Genomic DNA, 18,357 nt, shown 5'->3' with positions numbered 1-18,357 from the left:
TAGTTTATAAAATTTAGCCTAAATTCAAGGAAATCTTACAACAGGATGCAAAGAATGACTCAAGACAAAGTAATGCATTTCAAGAAGCAGCTGTATTCGACTATAAAGGCATTTCTAATCCAGTGTCTCTAAGCTGTTTTCTTAATATTTCAGTGTAAAAAGCCTAGACTCTATTAGAAAAAAGAAACAGTAAACCCAAAATAACATTTCATAAGAAAACAATCATTGAAAAAAGGAAAACAAAATCCCCATTCACCAGTCATTTCAATTAAAATAGAAACACCATTTCATTTTTGCTAACATTTTCCCTCAAAACAAATATATATTTTTCCATATATATATATATTTATATATTTATTTTCAAGGCAGTTGGTTGTGGCCAAATTAATTGACCTCATCATGGCCATTTTTCATGTTTCAAAGTTAGAAAACATAGCTAGAATGGAAGAAAAATAACTAGCGGGAGCACAGTGTAGGACCACTGCACTGGCCAACAAATATCTCATTTTGAGTGAGAGGGAATAGTCTGTCAAGGCAGTGTGGCACACAGACACACTTCCTCTGGAACAAGTGCAATGCAAAGAGAATAAACTTCTCACACGTCATAAAACTACAACACACTCCTCTTTCACAGCACTCAGGTTGTCCATCCGATTCCCTTTGCTTGTCTTCTTTTCCTCTAACTTCTCTATCTTGCAGCAGTGAAGGCTATTGTTGTGCTGTTTTTAGTTCTTAGCCGTTGCTGGGAGCTGAAAGTCCACTTGACGGAGAGACATTGCAGTAGTCAGGGAGTTGGGGTCTCTGATCCATCCTCGATTATTGTTGTTCTCCACCTCCAACTACCGTTAGAGACAATAACCTACTAGCAGATGTCTATGAACTATCTGTAGCAGTGTTTGAGGTTGAACAATTATTTGCCAACTGAAAAGGAGAGAAAAAGGATCCCAGCATGCCAGCATCTTGCTTTTACAGTAAAAATGTGACTAATACATTGTCCCTGAATACTGAAGACTGCTCCATAAGTAAATGGTGCGTCTGATAGCAGAAGGGAGAAGACACAAGTAGCAGGATTTCCACACAAAAGAGGGTTATGATGAGTGTACATGATGACAAATGGGAAGCGCAACTGTGGCTGTAGCTATGTGCTCTGAATTGGTTTAGATCAACAGAGCACACAGAGGACACAAGGGGACGGGATGAATAAACAGGGGAGAGATGGGATCACCGCCATAGTATTAGTGAGTGATCGCCAAATGTGCCGGATGGCGATGTGAGGAGGTTCCCTGGGTTACCATTTTACATGAAGTGAATATGCATGATGTACACATAAGCAAGTATGCTCACATGTTTGTGTAAGAGAGAGAATAGAGAAAAATGTGTAGGAGAAAAAGAGAAATCCCTGGGCTACATGGGAGGGCGCAGTGGAGGAGAGGTTCCGACAGTCCTCAACCACCTCCATCTATCACATCCCTCCGTTACACCTGACACTCAGTAGAACTATGTGCTTCTCTTTTGCAGCTCCTGAATAAAGGCTGTGGATGGGAAGAAGAGAAACACGCATCAAGTACCAAGGATATTGTATATTGGAGCAAAATTTAAATGTTAAAAGGTTTTTTAAGAGAGCACAAAGTAATCTCACCTCTAATAATTTCCTCCTTGACTTTTTGTAGTTCTTTCCTCACCTCCTCTAGGATCTCCTGCAGAATATTGATTGACAAACACACTGTCAGTCCTGGCATAGTAGGTAAACACTCGTTAACACTAGTAACACGGTAACTCAGAGAAACCAGATTATGCAGGTAATTGGAGAAAGGTTTGCATTCACTGTAGTCACCTGGTTACTGTAAATCCATACATACAATACATACATGCATACAGTAAGCAGAGCTCCTGTGGCTCAAGGCAAGTTAGATTAAGGACATTTTTGATGCTGCATGTAATTTAATACTTTCCCCCCAAATGTTTAATGTAACATAAAACTTGACTTGGCAACTTTTGTGTTTCTCACTGCATGTGGGATTTCACTGCTTTGATTCTTCATACGAAGAGTATGAAAGACTTTTTGCATAAAATATACACAGTATTGTATGCATTGCTTTATGCCAAGTTCAGCCATGCTGCAAAATTTTGGTTAAATCCAATTTTTGTTGAATTTGCAGTTCCCCATGGTGTCCTGGGTACAGCGACAGCTAGGTATAACAGTGGATCATCTGCTATGCATCCCAGACAAAAACTAAATATGCATGTTGTTCGGTGCAAGTTTTAAGATTTACACAATCATCTTACTGAAGAAAAAGTGCATGTAATCTCACTCATTACCATTTAGCTCCTCTGGTTAGTGATGAGAAACTCACCTGTTTCATTTTCTCTAAATCTGAGTCATCCAATCCACCTGCATCATTACTGTTGTTGCCAGCAGGCTTTGGCCTATGGGAAGACAAGAAACAGACAAATACAGACAAATGTTTACGTTTGTGTTGCAGAAAAAGGCAAAAAGGTCCATGGCACTGCATTGACAGGCCAACCGTCAATCGAGCACATCACCAGTGGGAGCACCAGAGGGATGAAGGAAGAGTAGAAAGTTGCAGGAATGTCGACACACCCAGAGATGCAATGAGGCTTAACTTATCTAAGCTCATCACCTTTAAGCACTGACACCAACCAGGATGCTAATAATTCATAAACCAACGCCACCAACATAAAGCAGATGTACGGTTTACCACAAGAGGACAACATTGACTCCAGCTCTCAGAAGTGACTTAAAAAAAGCATTTATCACACTGTCAGACTTCTATCTTATTCAGCTGTCAGAGGTAACACGCTTGGCTGGTACACCTACAAGTCCCTTGGGTGCATGCTTTTCTGTGATCCATTAGATGGTGCTATCAACTGTAAAATATGCTACCCCAGTACGTAGGTTGCAGTGGTGCTGCGCTAACCTGAGGAGGAAAGAAGAGCAAGGGGAACTAAAGTCAGGAGTGAACGGGACAGCATGTATACCTGGAACCATGGGACAATGACTGGGTGGAGTCCATGTTCTTGGGGATGGAGTTATTCCTGTTAGTGAGACAACACACACCCTCCTCTTAGAATGGAAATGGAAGACACTCACACATAAAAGAACGCTTGTCCACAGGCAAACAGAAACGCACGATGTTCACACAAACACCCTGATGGAGAACTACTCTTGGGGTGAGTTCAAAATTGAGGCACCAAACAGGGGGGGGGGGGGGGGGGGGGTCACAGATTTACTGACGATGGCAGCATGAAATAATTGAAATCTGGATTACCTGGTCATAGTCGATTTCTCCCAAGGTCTTCTCAGAGTGTCTGAGAGAGAAAATGTACAAAAACATGAGTGGCTGACATTCTCTTTTCATATTATGTAAAATTAATATCAGAATGAATGTGGGTGGTATGCAACAGATAAAAGTGTTCAGCTCTCACCGCTTTGACCTTGAGGCTCTGAATCATCCTGTATAGAAAAGACCAAAACCTTGTGTTAGGAGTGAGTCATCATCAGCCTGTGTCTATTTTATAACTATCCATCACCTACAGTGTCGGGCCACATAGAAAAACACATTTGTGTTGAAGCATTAAAAAATAATATGACAAATAGCAGACTCTTACATTATCCTGTGTCTTCACAGGTGGCTTCTCTCCAGTGTCTGCAGCTTTTCTCCTGATATAAAGAGGAGTATCTTTAAGTTGTGCACTTCGACGGACTGGGAATTTTGTGAAGAGCCATACAGTATATACTGCACTTGGAATATTATCAGTCAAAGGAGAAGGGACTAAAATGACAATAATATCTACTTCAAATATAACCTGATTGAGGGTATTGTGTATTTAATCTCTACTCAAACTTATGATGTCACCCACCTTCGTGCCAAGATGGCACTCATTTCACCCATCAGATCTCCTCCTCCTCCTCCAATAGAAGAGTTGCTGCCGCGGCTGGAGTCAGCTCTGCCCACTGGACCTGCAGAGCCTCCATCCTCCTGCTGAGGGCAGCAAATAGCAAAAAGATACACACGAGTTCAGCAGACATTTGTGCAAGCATGATGACTGCACGAACACTAACGGGTGCAGGTATCATAGCTATGCAAGCAGGAACAAATCTAAGATCGGATCAGCGCGGCAGCAGAATTCCATTTGCATTAGTGGAGAAGCAAATAATAGATCCAATAACAGTCTGTTTTACTTTGCCTTCAAAAGCAGCTATAACATAATACAACTGTCAAAATGCGCAGTTGGTTATTTACTCACCTTGGATACTTTGCGTAGTTTAGCTCCTGCTAAGGCAGCCGCCAAACCTCCTCCACCTCCTCCTCCACTACTGCCACCTCCTCCTCCTCCTCCTCCTCCTCCTCCTCCACCAGGAGCAGGCAGTGGCGGGGCAGGCGGAGGTCCTCCTAAAGATCCTCCTAAAGGTGGGGGTGGTCCTGGCGGGGGAGGGACGCCAGGGCCTGGCGGAGGAGGAGGGCCAGGGGGTGGAGGAGGGGCTGGTGGAGGAACTGGGCCTCCTGGGGCCATTGGTGGAGCTGGAGGAACATTGACTGAAAAACAGAGACGGATCATCAGTTGCCCTTCCCAAATTATTTTGAAAAAAAAAAAACAAGGTGCCAATTACACTGTCATGCATGTGCACTGTCATGTCATTCCAAGTCCAGGAGAAATCGACAGTCTTAGGAGACATCATTAGTCTAAAATCCAAAACAGTGATCCTAAATCATCATGTAAGATGACTTTGCTTTAGCCCACGAAGATTATTATTATTATCATCAAATATTTATTTATTTATTAATTTCCCCCTTAAACACAAATTTACACACTTAAACACATGTGCCACATTCAACAAATTCCCCCAAATTAAACACAACAGCAGTTATTGTTATTGGAAATATTATGAATTCAGCCTTTTCTAAAATTTATTATAATGGGTGTAATATTTCAATTTTGTGCATCATCTTGCTTTCTTTCTCTGTTTGAGATATTTCAGCAGTTCCTATCACTTATTTATCTGTAAAGTCATTACTGTTTTGTATTTTTACAAAAAATGTTTTTATCTTCTTATTTAAATCTTTTTATTATGTCTTTTTACCTCTGTATTATTATTATTATTATTATTTTACTACTGTATTTACTATATCATTATGTTTTGGGTTTTTTCCCCCCATCATCCATCTTCTTTCTTTCTGTTTTTGCATCTTATCTAATGCTTAATTTCTTGTCTGGCCTAAGCCTGGCATTACTGTTAACTTCTATTGTTATATTGTCTGGGGTATTTTCCGTCTGCTTTGCTTTGATTGTGAAAGCACCTTGTACACTCTGTTTTTAAAGCTGCTATATAAATCAAGTTATTATTATTATTATTATTGTTGTTAGAATACACTGGCCCGGTTTTGCCCTTTTCCCCCAATGAAAGCAGCTAACACTAGCTTCAAAATTCAACAGAATGATGTTGTGCGCTCATTTGCATTTTGGTGATATCATCGTGCTCTTGTTTGGGATTATGGAAGTATTTTATACATTGAATGAAAATAGATTTAATAGAAAAATGATCAAGAAAACATTTGAATGCTCAGATAAAAAAAAAAAATCCAAAAGGTGTGGGGCTCTTTTTCTCTTTTTCTTTTTCAGTTCTTGGTCAAACTGATGATTATGTGTTAACTCTTTGTTATTATTTCCTGTCAGCGTATATTCTGTTAATGTACCCCATTATTCTGAAACTGCCTTTTACATAGGCACCTCTCCTCACTTTCAACAGGAAACCTGACCGCCAGCTCATATATCATTTTTATACTACTCTGGAGACAGAGGACCACTCTATTGTTGATGCTGTGGCAGTTTTTTGGGGGTTAGTGGAATGGGGAAGATTGTAATTTGCTTTCATGCTGTGTCCCGTCTTGTATATGCTCTGTAAAGCTTTATACCTGTTGCATACAGTGTGTAAATTTGTTAAAATTTAATAAAGATATTCTTGATACAAGAAAATATTTGAATGCAATAAGCTTCTTGCGCTTCCAATTTTAATACTGAAAGCATTGTACACTTACAGACGGGCACAGGAGAGAGGGAGAGACTCAGTGGAGCCGTGGACTTAGATCACTCTGAGCAGCATGCTAAGGAAGGAATTACAATATAATGTGTCTTAATATATTTCCCACTACATGTGTTGCTAGTTGTTTTTCAGAAATTAAGTCACTAAATCTAAGGAGAAAGTCACTGTACTAGCCAATGCCACACTTTACAATAAAATGGAAATCTATTACAGCTTTTGTTGTTGTTGTTATTGCTGTTGTTGTTATGTGTCTCTATATTTTTGTACCTCACAGGACCATGCAGCACTAGACTTCCATCCAGTCTGACATGCTTCAGCCACAGATTCTCGACTTTTGATTTTGTTAGATCTTTCTTGCAAAGTCAGCAAAGGGCCTGTAACATCCCTGTTATTGCAGTGTGTAGGGGACTTGAGAAATAGTGATCATTGTGTTCATTTATGCCCAGCCCAGGTGTTTCCTGACCTGCAGCAGCTTGTCTTTCTCTCTCCAGTCTCTCTCTTTCCTGCCGCTCCCGCTCCTGTCTTTCTCTCTCCTGTCGCTCCCGTTCCTGCTGTTCCAGCCTCTGCTGCTCCAACCTACGAACAAACACATGTCAGCGACAAATCAATGCAAACATGCTCAAAATAATGAGTAAATAACCAGGACAGCTAAATGCAGCATAAAAGTAATATTTTTAGAGAGTGCAGGATCAAGATCGGCAGTGCCAGCTTTCAGCTATTCCCAATTAATGTGTAAACGGTTTGCAGATTATTTGTTTATTTATGCAACATCCATTGTTTTCTAACAACTCTGTCTAATTATAGTACTTGGCACTGGTGTAGAGAGCTATGATCGGGATTTGTATTCAATATACCGCAGTTGGTAAAAGAATGAGAGGTGGATTTTGCAGCTGCTGATTAGCCGACCACTAAAAGTCCACAGCTGGACACGGTGGCCTAATTCGAGCTGCCTAAGTTCACTACTGCCCCCTCCCATCTGCCTCATCACATCTGCCACTCACAACAGCTGTAAGCAGAACAGTACACGTACAATGTACACATACGCCCACTTAAAAACGCACAGGTCCACACACACAAGCACACACACAAAGTGAGAGTTGCTGTGATTTAAAGCACAGCTGATCCACTTAGGCAGAGTGCCAAGGAAAGGGGGAGGGGAGATGTCATCCCTATCCTTTTTCTGATTTTTATTTACAATCATTTGATGCTGGTGAGAATATGTGGCTCTATGCTAACCCTAACCCTACAAACATTCATGTAAATAGTATCCACCAATACCTACATCCATGCTGGATTTCAAAGGTTTTAAACACTCACTAAGCCACAGTGAGTCATCAGCCACTGGCACAGCTCGTAACTTGACAGACAGTCCCTATAGCCAATCACAAAGACTACCCTACTGTGCAACATATTACCTTTTAGTCTAAATAAGATTAAAAGGTTAATGCCTAGGCGTGCACGGTGTCACCACGAAGGGTCTCGCGGGAGAAACAGATAGATGGATGGAGAGATGGTGGGGCTGATGGGAGAGGTGTCCGCCTTGCTGTCTTTTTAACCTTTAACCTACAGGGGCTGACGGAGGTTTAGCACTGTCAGGCTAATGCCATCAAATCCTCTACATATGCGTGTGTGTAAACCCAAGCCAACAGGACTACGGCAAAGCCAAGACAGCTTGACTTGCTATTGATTGTTATGCAACTAAACCCAGAGGAGCGTTCACATGGCCTCACAGGGCAGGCAACTTGTCTACATTGTAAAATAACTTGATTCCAAAGAAAATCTACTTTAAACAAATATTGACATTTCTCATCTCCTGTGCTTAATCCAACCTGTAGACCAAGAAGAAACCTGGTAATGTTGTCAGAGTTATTAGCTGGATATATGACTTCTTTTTTTGCTGAATCAGGCCCACAGGACATCCAAGTGGATTTCCAATAAAATGCAGCCACTTATAGCACAGTAAAATAAAGATGGGGTCCATTTAGAGGAAGCCTGAAGGTACCTCCGCTGTTGTTCAAGCTCCTCTGGAGTAGGTCCATTTGTCACTGGGCGTGGGAGGGTTGCATAGCCTGCCAACATACAACACAGAAAACACTTAATATAAATGACAATGTTTATTGTACATGGGTTAAGAATTTGCTGTACATGGTTTATATGCTCTTGAACAATTTATGATTTGTATTTTATGACACACTGAATTTTCTTTGCATGCTGTAGAGTGTGTAAAATCTAAGGACTTTGTAGACAGTTCCAATGTGACAGAGGTAACGCAAAAGGTGGTGTACCTTTAAGGCATTTTATGATCTATAACTGAACAAGGTTTGCCACAGCATTGTTTCTATTTTGTTTGTGGTTCAACAGCGCATGATGTGCAAGGCATCAGATTTTATCTAAATACCAGCTGATGTAAATAAACAGAAATAAAGCAACCAAAACCTGAACCAAACACTGGCTTTAAATAAGGCCATTTGGGTTTTTGTGTCTGCCAGTGTAGTTAGTGACCCCTCCACATCGAGCTGATCAGTGTTGGAAAAACAGGGGTTTTTTTTAATGTGAAACAGCTTTATTTAGTACTTTTATTGGTTTAAAGCACCAGGTCTGTAGGTTTTTTCCAAACCTAGCTGTGTGTGGGTTTTTTTGCCCTTTCATGACTTTAAAGTTGCCACAAAACACAATAATTTGTTTACCTGTCAGTAAACCTGACAACAGGCATTTTGAAAATAGCAGAATATCAATTAAGTTCTTAATCTGAGGATATGATCAAATATTAAGTAACTTTTGATGCTGCCGGAACTGGGAGTCTAGTGATAACTCATGTACCTGCGTCTGCCATGGAGTTGAGCACCTCCAAAGCATGAGCCATGCCGTTGGCAAATAGAGCAGCATCCTCCTTGCTGCCAAAATTGAGCCCCCACACCTGTCGGGCATCACGCCACTGGTGGAAATTGGGTGTGGCCTGGTTATACTTGAGACCTCTCACGATTGGACAGTTTATAACCACCTGGGGAGGAAAGAGGACAGATGATCAATACAAGAAGCAATGGTGAGCCAAATTTGTACCTCTGTGGCTTTTTGTCTATAATCAAACAAATGCTGTCTAAAATTAAAACCCATAAAAAGTAAAAGGACATGAAATAAAAGGGTAGTTTCTGGGAGCTGTATCCCTCAAAAGACAACTGGAAAAACTATTAAAAGACCAACAAACCCACATGCCTTCTTCTGCTTAAAATTAAAGTGTCTGCCTTATTTTTGTTGGATTATCCTGGTTTATATTCCACCCAGCAGGTGGCGTGAAGCCTATTAACCAGGAGGGAAAAAAATGTTCTGGGTTTGAGCGTTGCCTGAATGTGCTGACGCGCCATTTCACTATTTGTTTAACAGCCACTGGATTCCACAGAGCAGAGAGGAGGAGAGGAGACCCTGTCAGGGCGAATATCATAGCAGGGCAACATGCACTAAAAAGAGAGGGTAGCAAGTTCAGCTGCAGCTGCAGACTGTGGTATTTCTAAACTGTCCACTATCCTGTCAAAAGGCAAAAGAGGCTGCCAGAGGAAACACATTACAACTTAGCATAAATGGGGGAGTTTTTTTGAATTCTTCTTTTTTAAAGTGAAAAAAAACAGCTTGTTCAAAAAGCCTGAATGCCTGTAGAAAAACCTCAATACCATTGTTTTACTTTCAATGAAGTTTAATCATACTAGCAGGCCAGGACGTCTAAAACAAAATGAAAAGACAAGCTTAACTATATGTAACTCTTCATGCACTCAGCCAGAGAAAGATCTGGAGGAAACATGATGTAGAGAGAATACAGCAACCCTATATCCTCTTTCATTAGCTCCTCTGTGCTCTTATCCAGCACCATCTTAAACCGAGTTGCATGTCTCCATCAGACACAAATATAGAGTCCTTATTGGGTATCAGGCTTCTTCCTAAATCGTCACAGGAAATGGTTGAACAGGCTAACTATCTCAGGAAACATCATCCACTTTAGGGACTGTCTCTGGGGAACATTTTGGAGTCCTGAATGTTTAAAGAAGGCGAGAGACACTGAGGCAGCAGGGAGAGCAGGGGCGTAGGCAAGAATAGACCCACCCAAACTCGGTTTACTCAGCTTTTTCTCTTGGAATCTGCCCACCTTTATCTGGTGAGTCATTATCTGGCGATAACGACAATAAAAACCCTCTTTGTTCTCCTTTTTCCAATGCGCCTGTGAATTGTCAAGTTTGAAGGACAGCCTCCCTTCCCATTATGTCAACATCATGCCCAAAATTAGCATTAAATGTTCCAAAAAAATGCTTTCAGTCTGACTGTAACGATGAGTATTTCCTGCTAGGTTACGCAGTAGTTACAAAAATAAGGCCAGAGCTTAACACATAACGTGTGTATTCTTAAGATCATTAATAATTTAAGGGCTACTAACAAACTACACCTGTGTTCTGTGGCTGGAGAATATAACTAATAATATTATCTGGATAGTTTTTAAGCTCTTGACAAAAAATTTCTAAAAACCTCCTTGATAAATCCAATTAGTTTTACACAGACCAGTACCATCATAAAACACAAGCTTAGTAAACCCGGGTGAAACCTGGTTTTGGCTTGATGGCTGCAAAGAACTTCAAAGTTACAAATGACCAACACTTGAAATAATCACAGCAACGTGTACACAATCAAAACATGAGGCTCATTTGCTAGCTTTGTATTGTTTTCTGGCTTTCTCTAAAGCAGCTGTATAACTATTCTTTATATGTTCTTTTATTCCAAAGCACAAAGCACCAACAGCAACTACGAATAAACAAAGTGAACAAAAGTGTCCTGTCAAGGTTGAGAGATGTGCACCTTAGCCTCTCTCACTCTCCTAACATTAAGGTTCACGATAAAATAAAATGAAATAAACCAGTAGAGGTGATGCACTCTTGCCTCTGCTGAAACACACAAACTGTGAACTCTGGTGGGATAGCTCAGTAGGTAGCATGTTATTTATAATGCTGAAGCGAGCAGTAAATACACTAAATGTCTTGCTGGTACATAGTCAAGGCTGTCCAATATGCAAAGTAAATAATTGATAAAAAGGAATGCATTAAAATAAGTTATAAAATCATGGAGCGACTGACAATAATAACTGCTTAGATAACCTACTGCTGTTAAATTGATCATACCATTGTGTTCTCTATAGCCACCCAGCTCTAGTTTCAAGCATCAGATAATGCTGGAAACTAGTGATAAAGTGAATGAATGGGCACATACAAAGATAGACTGTCTCGCACTTGCAGGTACTTCCTGGCCACAGACGCCCACGACACCCCCCCCCCCATACCTCCAGACGCACAGTCACATAGACACGCCCCAAACATGCAAAGTTTGTCAGATGCACAGTGAGTCCAGAAGCTAGCAGAAGCAGCATACCTGTTGGTCCGTCTGCATCTTGCGTCCGACTATCCTGAAGGCATTGGTGGAGGGGTTGTGATAGATCTGGACTCTGCTGAAGGCCTGGGGTCCAGCGCCTGCTGGCAGCCACTTCTTGTTGCCATCGTCATAGATCATCACAGTGGCCCGAGCCTGGCAAATACTCGACTCACTGGAAGACAGAGAGCAAGACAGACAAGGAACATTAATATGATTAAGAAAGAACATTTTGGAAGTATGAAGGTCACAAGCAAAAAATCTCACTTGGGATGCAGTAAAGACTGAATTTGTTATTCTTTAAAAAAAAGAAAAAGGTAATGACAACCAAGTTTCTCGTTCAAGAAAAAATCAAGACAAATTTCATTAGGGCTCAATGTGGCTAGGGAGAATATCTACAATATAGGAAAATTCTGTTTGCATTAACACAGCTAAATGTTGCATTACATGACCCGTTTCTTTTATAAAGCTTTGGCAGTTAGCATCTCTTTTTTTACTATCTTCATGCAAACCCGCCCCCACTCGATCACAAGTTATCATCCAACATGAAGGGAAACACAGTGCCGGTGCTCTTTTATTATTCAGTCTGTTATTGTTGTTCTAAACAATGTGCTACACAAATATTAGTCCATGTGATGAATGAAATTACCACAGAAGCATCTGTGTGATACAGCTCTGTGATGCCTGTGAGGCAGGGCTGCTTGTTTGTGTGTGAGGTGAATTGATAGTACATTGCTATTCTACTTGTTAAGTGTAGTCTATCCTGCAATGGTGAGATGGCATCTGAATAAGCGACAAATGTGTTTTTAAAAATGTAAAGCGACATATAAAACAATTTTTTTTCATTTAAAAGGTCATGGCAAATTACTTTAGAAATTCTCCCCAACACAGAATTTGAGTTATCTCAACTACAGTGGACTGACTTGATACTTTCAAACTCACGCCACAATGTTTTAGCCAATGCTAAACTGTCAACATCCAGCCCTGCTATTTATTTGATATAATATTTCATCTATGTACTTTTCAAACAGGGAAGGAAACCCTGTCTATAAATGTTTTTGATCACATTCTGTTTAAATAAAAATGCATGAAGAATCTCTCATGTGGCTTCAACTCATGACTTAACATTTCGCACACCAAAAAACAGACAGATTTTTATCTGGTATCACCATCCAGCCTAAAAATTCCAAGATATGATATTTGGTCTCTATCGCCTGTCTCTAGCTGAGAGGTGCATCATTTCCTTTTCTTGTCCAAGCCTAGACAACACAAAACATCATAGTGGCCATGAAGAGGAGAAAGACGCTGTGTACATCAGAGCTGAAAGTAATAGTAAATGCAAAAAAACCCAAAAAACTAAGCCACAGGGTTCTGTGGTCGTGCTAGCAAACTCAGCTGAAAAAAATAAAGTCAAGAATCTTTAAGATTGTGACCACAAACATTTCATTCTTTTTTTTTCTTGTGACAGGCTATATATGAAGAAGATCTTCAAAGCTATATCTAGAACATGCTGACATCGACATTTCTTATCTAATCTGCTTTGTGAGAGTGACAAGTGATGAACTTGATCTTCAGTTTTGGTGAATTCAACACATTACACACTTGTGGAAGAATAAAAGAGCTGAAATGATCTTTCCGTATGTCTTAACAGGTTACAGGCTAATTTAAAAGACTTGATTAGATAGATATTAATTTCTAACATGTAAAACAAACAAAAACAAAAAAAGACAAAAATAAACAAAATTGCAATAATAGAAATGAATGATAACCTAAACAGAATTTCAATTATTAGATTAGAGAACAACAAAATAAAATAAATCTTGCATGTTAAAAAAGGAGTAGGAGGAAGTATTAACTTATTCTTTCCTACCCCTTCTCAGCAATTCATCAGTTAATTTACGAATTTCATCTCCAATACACACACACACACACACACACACACACACACACCCACACCCAAATATATACATGTGTACACAAAAATACCTATACATACACTTATGTCCCTCTGAATTAACACACATACACATGCATATTAAAAACATATTATGCAAACATGCATGAATGCACCTGCACACACAATATGCAGTTTGTAATTCAAGCTGTATGTACAACATGGATACTGTGTCATAAACAAGACTAGACTGTCATCAAAGTCTACAAGACTACAAATTAATACCACTATTACCGATTTACTGATATACCTATTTGAAATGCTATTAAATTATGTAATGAGAAATGCAGCTGGAAGGGAAGAAACAAACACAAGGGGAGGTGAGGAGGAACTGGAGACACAGGACGGACAATTGCACCAAAACATGGTGTTTGAGAGGAGGGCCAGGTGTCCCAGGCTGGCCAGACATCCTCTCCTGGTCTCACACTACCACAACACAATGTTTAGGTATGTATGCAAGGATACAAACATACACCTGATGGATCATAGAGTTTAATTTGTTCACGAGTGATGCTGATGATGGAGATCCTTAAGTTCATACAGTGTGTCTGGCAAGTTACCAGTCATGGAGAACCAGACTCTCTGGACTGATCAAATATTAGGACCTCCTGCACCCTTATCCTACCATGTTTTGACATAATACAAGAGGTAGGAAGTGTTAGACTAAGAGAGGGAATGCAGAAAAGTGTTGATCTGAGAGACTGGTTTGACGCGAGACAACAATGGAGGCTGACAAAGACGGGAAGTTGTGTCGAGCTCCGCCAAAGAGACAAGGCTCTGGAATCTTCCACCTGCTCTACATCAACCTCCACCTCCATGCAATTTGCAAGAAAGCATGTGTTGTGAGATCAGTGACAAAACATGTATTTATAACTCCATGCGGGCAGGGTACACACAAGTTATAAACACACTGAGGAATGCCCGCACAAATGCAAGTTTAGGTAGCGATGTTACAAGCTGCAGAGTTACATGCATTTCAGACACTGAGAGGGAATAATAATGAGAATCTAATCGATCATTGGGGAAAAGAATACTACTATTTTATACCACAACAAATATGGCCTATACAAATTGGAACAAGTAGAAAAGGTGGACACAGACACTGAGGAACAAAGGTGGCTGACTGTCAATCCCAATTTTTTTTAACATTCCTCCCCCTCCTCTCCTTATTTACCCCTTGTGCTATCCCTATAGTCCCATAATCCATGTCTACCACCTCTCCCCCTCTCCCTCCATCTGTCCCACCCGTGATACAATCTGCTGCTTCCTGTGACACAGCACCAAAGCCACAACCCACTTCCTGCTGCCAACACTGCCTAATAAGGACAGCCTCGGCCTGAACAATCAATATGCACACACGCACATACAAACACACACACATATGGGTCCTAAAATTTCCTGCAAGTAGTTAACATTTCACTACACATCAGATTGCTCTGGTGTTGCTGTCAATCATGGAAAAGTGTGTTATATAAACTTCAAAACACCTTCCTGCTATTGTATTATTTGGCACACGCCTCATTATAACTGTGCCAACAGTGAATGTTAGTCCAAACTTTCATAACTTCCCCTCCTTGATGCTTTTTGGCAACTTGTAGCTGGTGAGATTTTTGCAGATGTCCTTCACTTAATTATACATGGCAAAATAAATCTGGACTTGTTTTTTTGTTGTTGTTTTTTTAACTATTTGTTGTAAGTCAATTGTGTGTCTGCGCTTGAATGGTCAAACTAAGTACATCCCCTTATCACGCTTCGTAACAAATACTATTAATCAAGCAGCTTGTAATGAGGTAGCATGTTATCTTGGACAATGTTTGGACAAGTGCTGAGTGAGAAAGGACTTCTAAATATAATAATAATAATAATAATAATAATAATAATAATAATACAATAATAATAATAATACAGAAAACTTACTAGCATAAACCACAAAGTTTAAATACAGATAATGACAAGATATGGGATGAAACTGGCTAAGATGGGGGCCATCAGCATTGGATAGGGTGATTTTTAAAATAATTTTTGAAATTTCCTGATGAGATTCAGTCTGTGCCCATCTAAAGTAAACTGAAAAAACCCAAAAATTGGATCTGAATGTGAAAAAAATTAAGATCTGAATCAAAAAACAATCTGCACCTAGAAAATACAAGCTCAAATAATAAAGTTTCTAAGTGAAATTAAAAATAATTTATGCAAAAGAATATCAGAATTAAATCAAAATGATACTTAAATTCAAATTAACCTTTTCCTACACTTATTTTTATTTTGAAAATGTTTTGGGGTTTTTTTTCCCATAAAAAAACGAAACAGTTTCAAGTTCAGTTTTAAAGTGTATTCATTCATTCAATTATTTTTTTTCAAATTAACAAACCTTTTGGCCTTGATCTGGCTCCACAGAGAAGACTCTCTAGAAAACACGCTTAACATTGTCTGTGGCCTTAAATCCACTCTCAGCTGCCAGCGGTCACTTCCAGCCGGTTAAAGCCACCTCGAGTTGGATGGATAAATACTGCAGCGTTCTCTGATCTCATCTGCATCAAGCATGCTGTTGATGTGGGGGGCAGAGAGGGCTTATGGGAACTGGGAGGGGACAGAGACTCCGGACTGGGAAATGGATGCATATTTAATGGCAGAGAAAGCGAGGGCTCAGGAGTGAGACTGAGAGTGCAGCTGCATTATTGATAGAACTACGGACACCGAGACGCTAAAAACGTGCGTGGCACACGCGCATAAAGACAAGGACTCGCGCACACCCTCCCAGCTGTCAACCTGCCAACACGTGTGTCCATGTGTTGACCCAGCCCGCTGAGTATAACAGGCTGCAGAAAACTCATGACTGGGTTTGACTAGACTTAGTCTTGGTACTGGAATAAACTGCGACGGGCAAAGCCATATACCATCTATTCCTGTCCTTCCTCGGAAGAAGACCACCAGTCCACTCAAGAGGACACTTACTGTGGAGCTAAGTCAACTGCTCACTTAGTTAGCTTAAGAGGGTTTTCTGCTAAGCACAAATAGGTCACTTGCTGATGCTCTGGGAGGGATCTGAGCCACCAAATACCTCAGGCAAAGGACTTGCTTAATACAACAGACAACAAGAAATGATCAACTGGTTGATATTTAAATTTCACATACAAAAACACTTGAACCAAGTGTGTCTTCACTTTATCAAAGCTACAGAGAGTTCCTCATCCCTCTGCGGTTACTCAGTCAGTTAGGGGTTAACAGGAAACCGCAGTGCACGGCCAGGGCACATGCTCTCTTGGAAATGTCTGTATAAGGCTGTGCTCTCAGAGCTTTTCCCCAAATGTGCTGGCAAGTACAGTCAGGCCCACTGGCTCTGTGTCTTCCCTCCTCCTCCTCCACTTACCTGACCCTCCCACCATGCTCCTCCACCACTCCTCCTCTCTAACTCCCTCATCATTCTCTCTGTATCTAATAAAGAAGTACCGAGATCTGTCAAGAGATGCCTCTTTGGTGGCATTCATGCACAAATGTATTACATAATGCTGCAGTTCGTATTTAAATCTGGTGCAGGAATAAGAAGGCCTAACGTACAGAGAAAGGGGTAGAAGTACATTCAGCTGATACAAGATACACTGAAGTTACACAGTTTTGTCTAGACACTAAGTAGAGTAAGACCGTTTGTCTCTGAGTCCATTCCTGCCTCACTGTCCCACCTAATTCGTGGAGCTTCTATTTCCCCCAGAGTTCATAATACCACTTTATGAAAAGGCTTTTTTGCCCTCATAACTACAGCCAAATATCATTTTTTAATGACATTCACTCAGGCTTTTTGAGTTAGTCTTGCCTCCAGGAATAAGTGTCTTTCTTTAAAGAGAGACAGAGAAGACTGAAACCTGCAGGAGTAATTCGTGCACAACATTTGCCAAATCTATCAGCTTCTTGTCTCATCAATAGAAGAATGTTCTTCCGCAGCTTTAATAATTGATTCACACACACACTCGCTGCCAGCTATGAAACATAAGATGAGAAACAGGTGTCATATCTGTATTAGTAAACTTTAAGTGGCTGTGCTGCACTGTAGATGAGTAAATAGTGATTCATGGATTATTTTCTTCTTCTTCTACAGTAAAACCACACAGTAAAACCAGACAGGAAAATGAAAAAAAGTCACTTAATAATGTGTAATGTCTGTGTTAAACCAAACCACTTCCTCCTTCTTCACAGCTGGATAAAAATAGAGACCACATTTCACACACGATAGTCACGCATGATAAATACTGATATGGAAAAAAAGGCATCCATTTAAATATCTCTGAATTATGTGTGAGAGAAAAATATTTTATACATGTTTTTCATGTAATAATTTACAGGTGAAACATCTGTGTTTTTTAATGTAATAGTCAACTGACAATTTTTATCTATAGATGTGAGAAATGAAACTAGAACTCGTAAGATTGGAATATGTTATGGTGAATATATAAATAGAAAGAACTCATTCATAAATAAAGAGTGAAATTTTCCATTTCCACCACAGCACCTGAACAGCTGACATGAGACGCACATGGGAAAGTCATGCTCGAGACAGACAAACAGACTGCAGACAGAAGTGAAAGAAGGAAGTGTTCACTGCAATAAAACACATGGGAAAACACAGCGTGTGGCAGCATGTGAATGCCCGGCTGCCCGTATACAATATTCTGAAACCTCGGGCTCCACGCATTTGCTTGTAAGTTATTTCCATATCGTAAGAGACTGAATTTTCATTTGAAGTGTTTTGCTGCCTCACTGCACAGAGTGGACTGAGGTCATGATGGTGGTCAAGTATTTGACCTCTGATGCTGAGTCGGACATGGAAAGTCCACACAATAGCCTGTTGCCGCTGGCCTGGTCATCTGACAGTACACTGTCCGCAAACCACCTTCGGGCCAAACTGCTGTGAGTGATGTTAAGCTTGGCCCACACTATCCTAAAA

At 40.3% G+C, this 18,357-nt stretch overlaps 1 protein-coding gene across 2 annotated transcripts in view; it reads right to left on the bottom strand.

Annotated features, from left to right (window-relative positions):
* Window positions 1-73: 73 nt before the first annotated feature.
* The window catches only part of vaspb (vasodilator stimulated phosphoprotein b), a 29,779-nt gene continuing 11,495 nt past the window's right edge, over window positions 74-18,357 (bottom strand). Inside the window, exons 3-15 of one of the 2 annotated variants that reach the window (XM_042486677.1) lie at window positions 11,468-11,639; window positions 8,885-9,065; window positions 8,067-8,133; window positions 6,528-6,640; window positions 4,270-4,559; window positions 3,883-4,004; window positions 3,631-3,682; window positions 3,448-3,475; window positions 3,291-3,330; window positions 3,001-3,057; window positions 2,355-2,427; window positions 1,640-1,697; window positions 74-1,532 (exon numbers count right to left, since the gene is read on the bottom strand). In XM_042486677.1, the coding sequence (XP_042342611.1) occupies window positions 1,498-1,532; window positions 1,640-1,697; window positions 2,355-2,427; window positions 3,001-3,057; window positions 3,291-3,330; window positions 3,448-3,475; window positions 3,631-3,682; window positions 3,883-4,004; window positions 4,270-4,559; window positions 6,528-6,640; window positions 8,067-8,133; window positions 8,885-9,065; window positions 11,468-11,639 (1,288 nt within the window). In that variant the 3' untranslated portion in view covers window positions 74-1,497. The remainder of the gene's footprint in view (window positions 1,533-1,639; window positions 1,698-2,354; window positions 2,428-3,000; window positions 3,058-3,290; window positions 3,331-3,447; window positions 3,476-3,630; window positions 3,683-3,882; window positions 4,005-4,269; window positions 4,560-6,527; window positions 6,641-8,066; window positions 8,134-8,884; window positions 9,066-11,467; window positions 11,640-18,357) is intronic. The other variant, XM_042486678.1, reaches the window with a different exon arrangement.

The sequence above is a fragment of the Plectropomus leopardus genome, chromosome 5 (assembly GCF_008729295.1).
Source record: "Plectropomus leopardus isolate mb chromosome 5, YSFRI_Pleo_2.0, whole genome shotgun sequence".
NCBI lineage: Eukaryota > Metazoa > Chordata > Actinopteri > Perciformes > Serranidae > Plectropomus > Plectropomus leopardus.
This window is presented reverse-complemented; position numbering and strand designations above follow the sequence as displayed.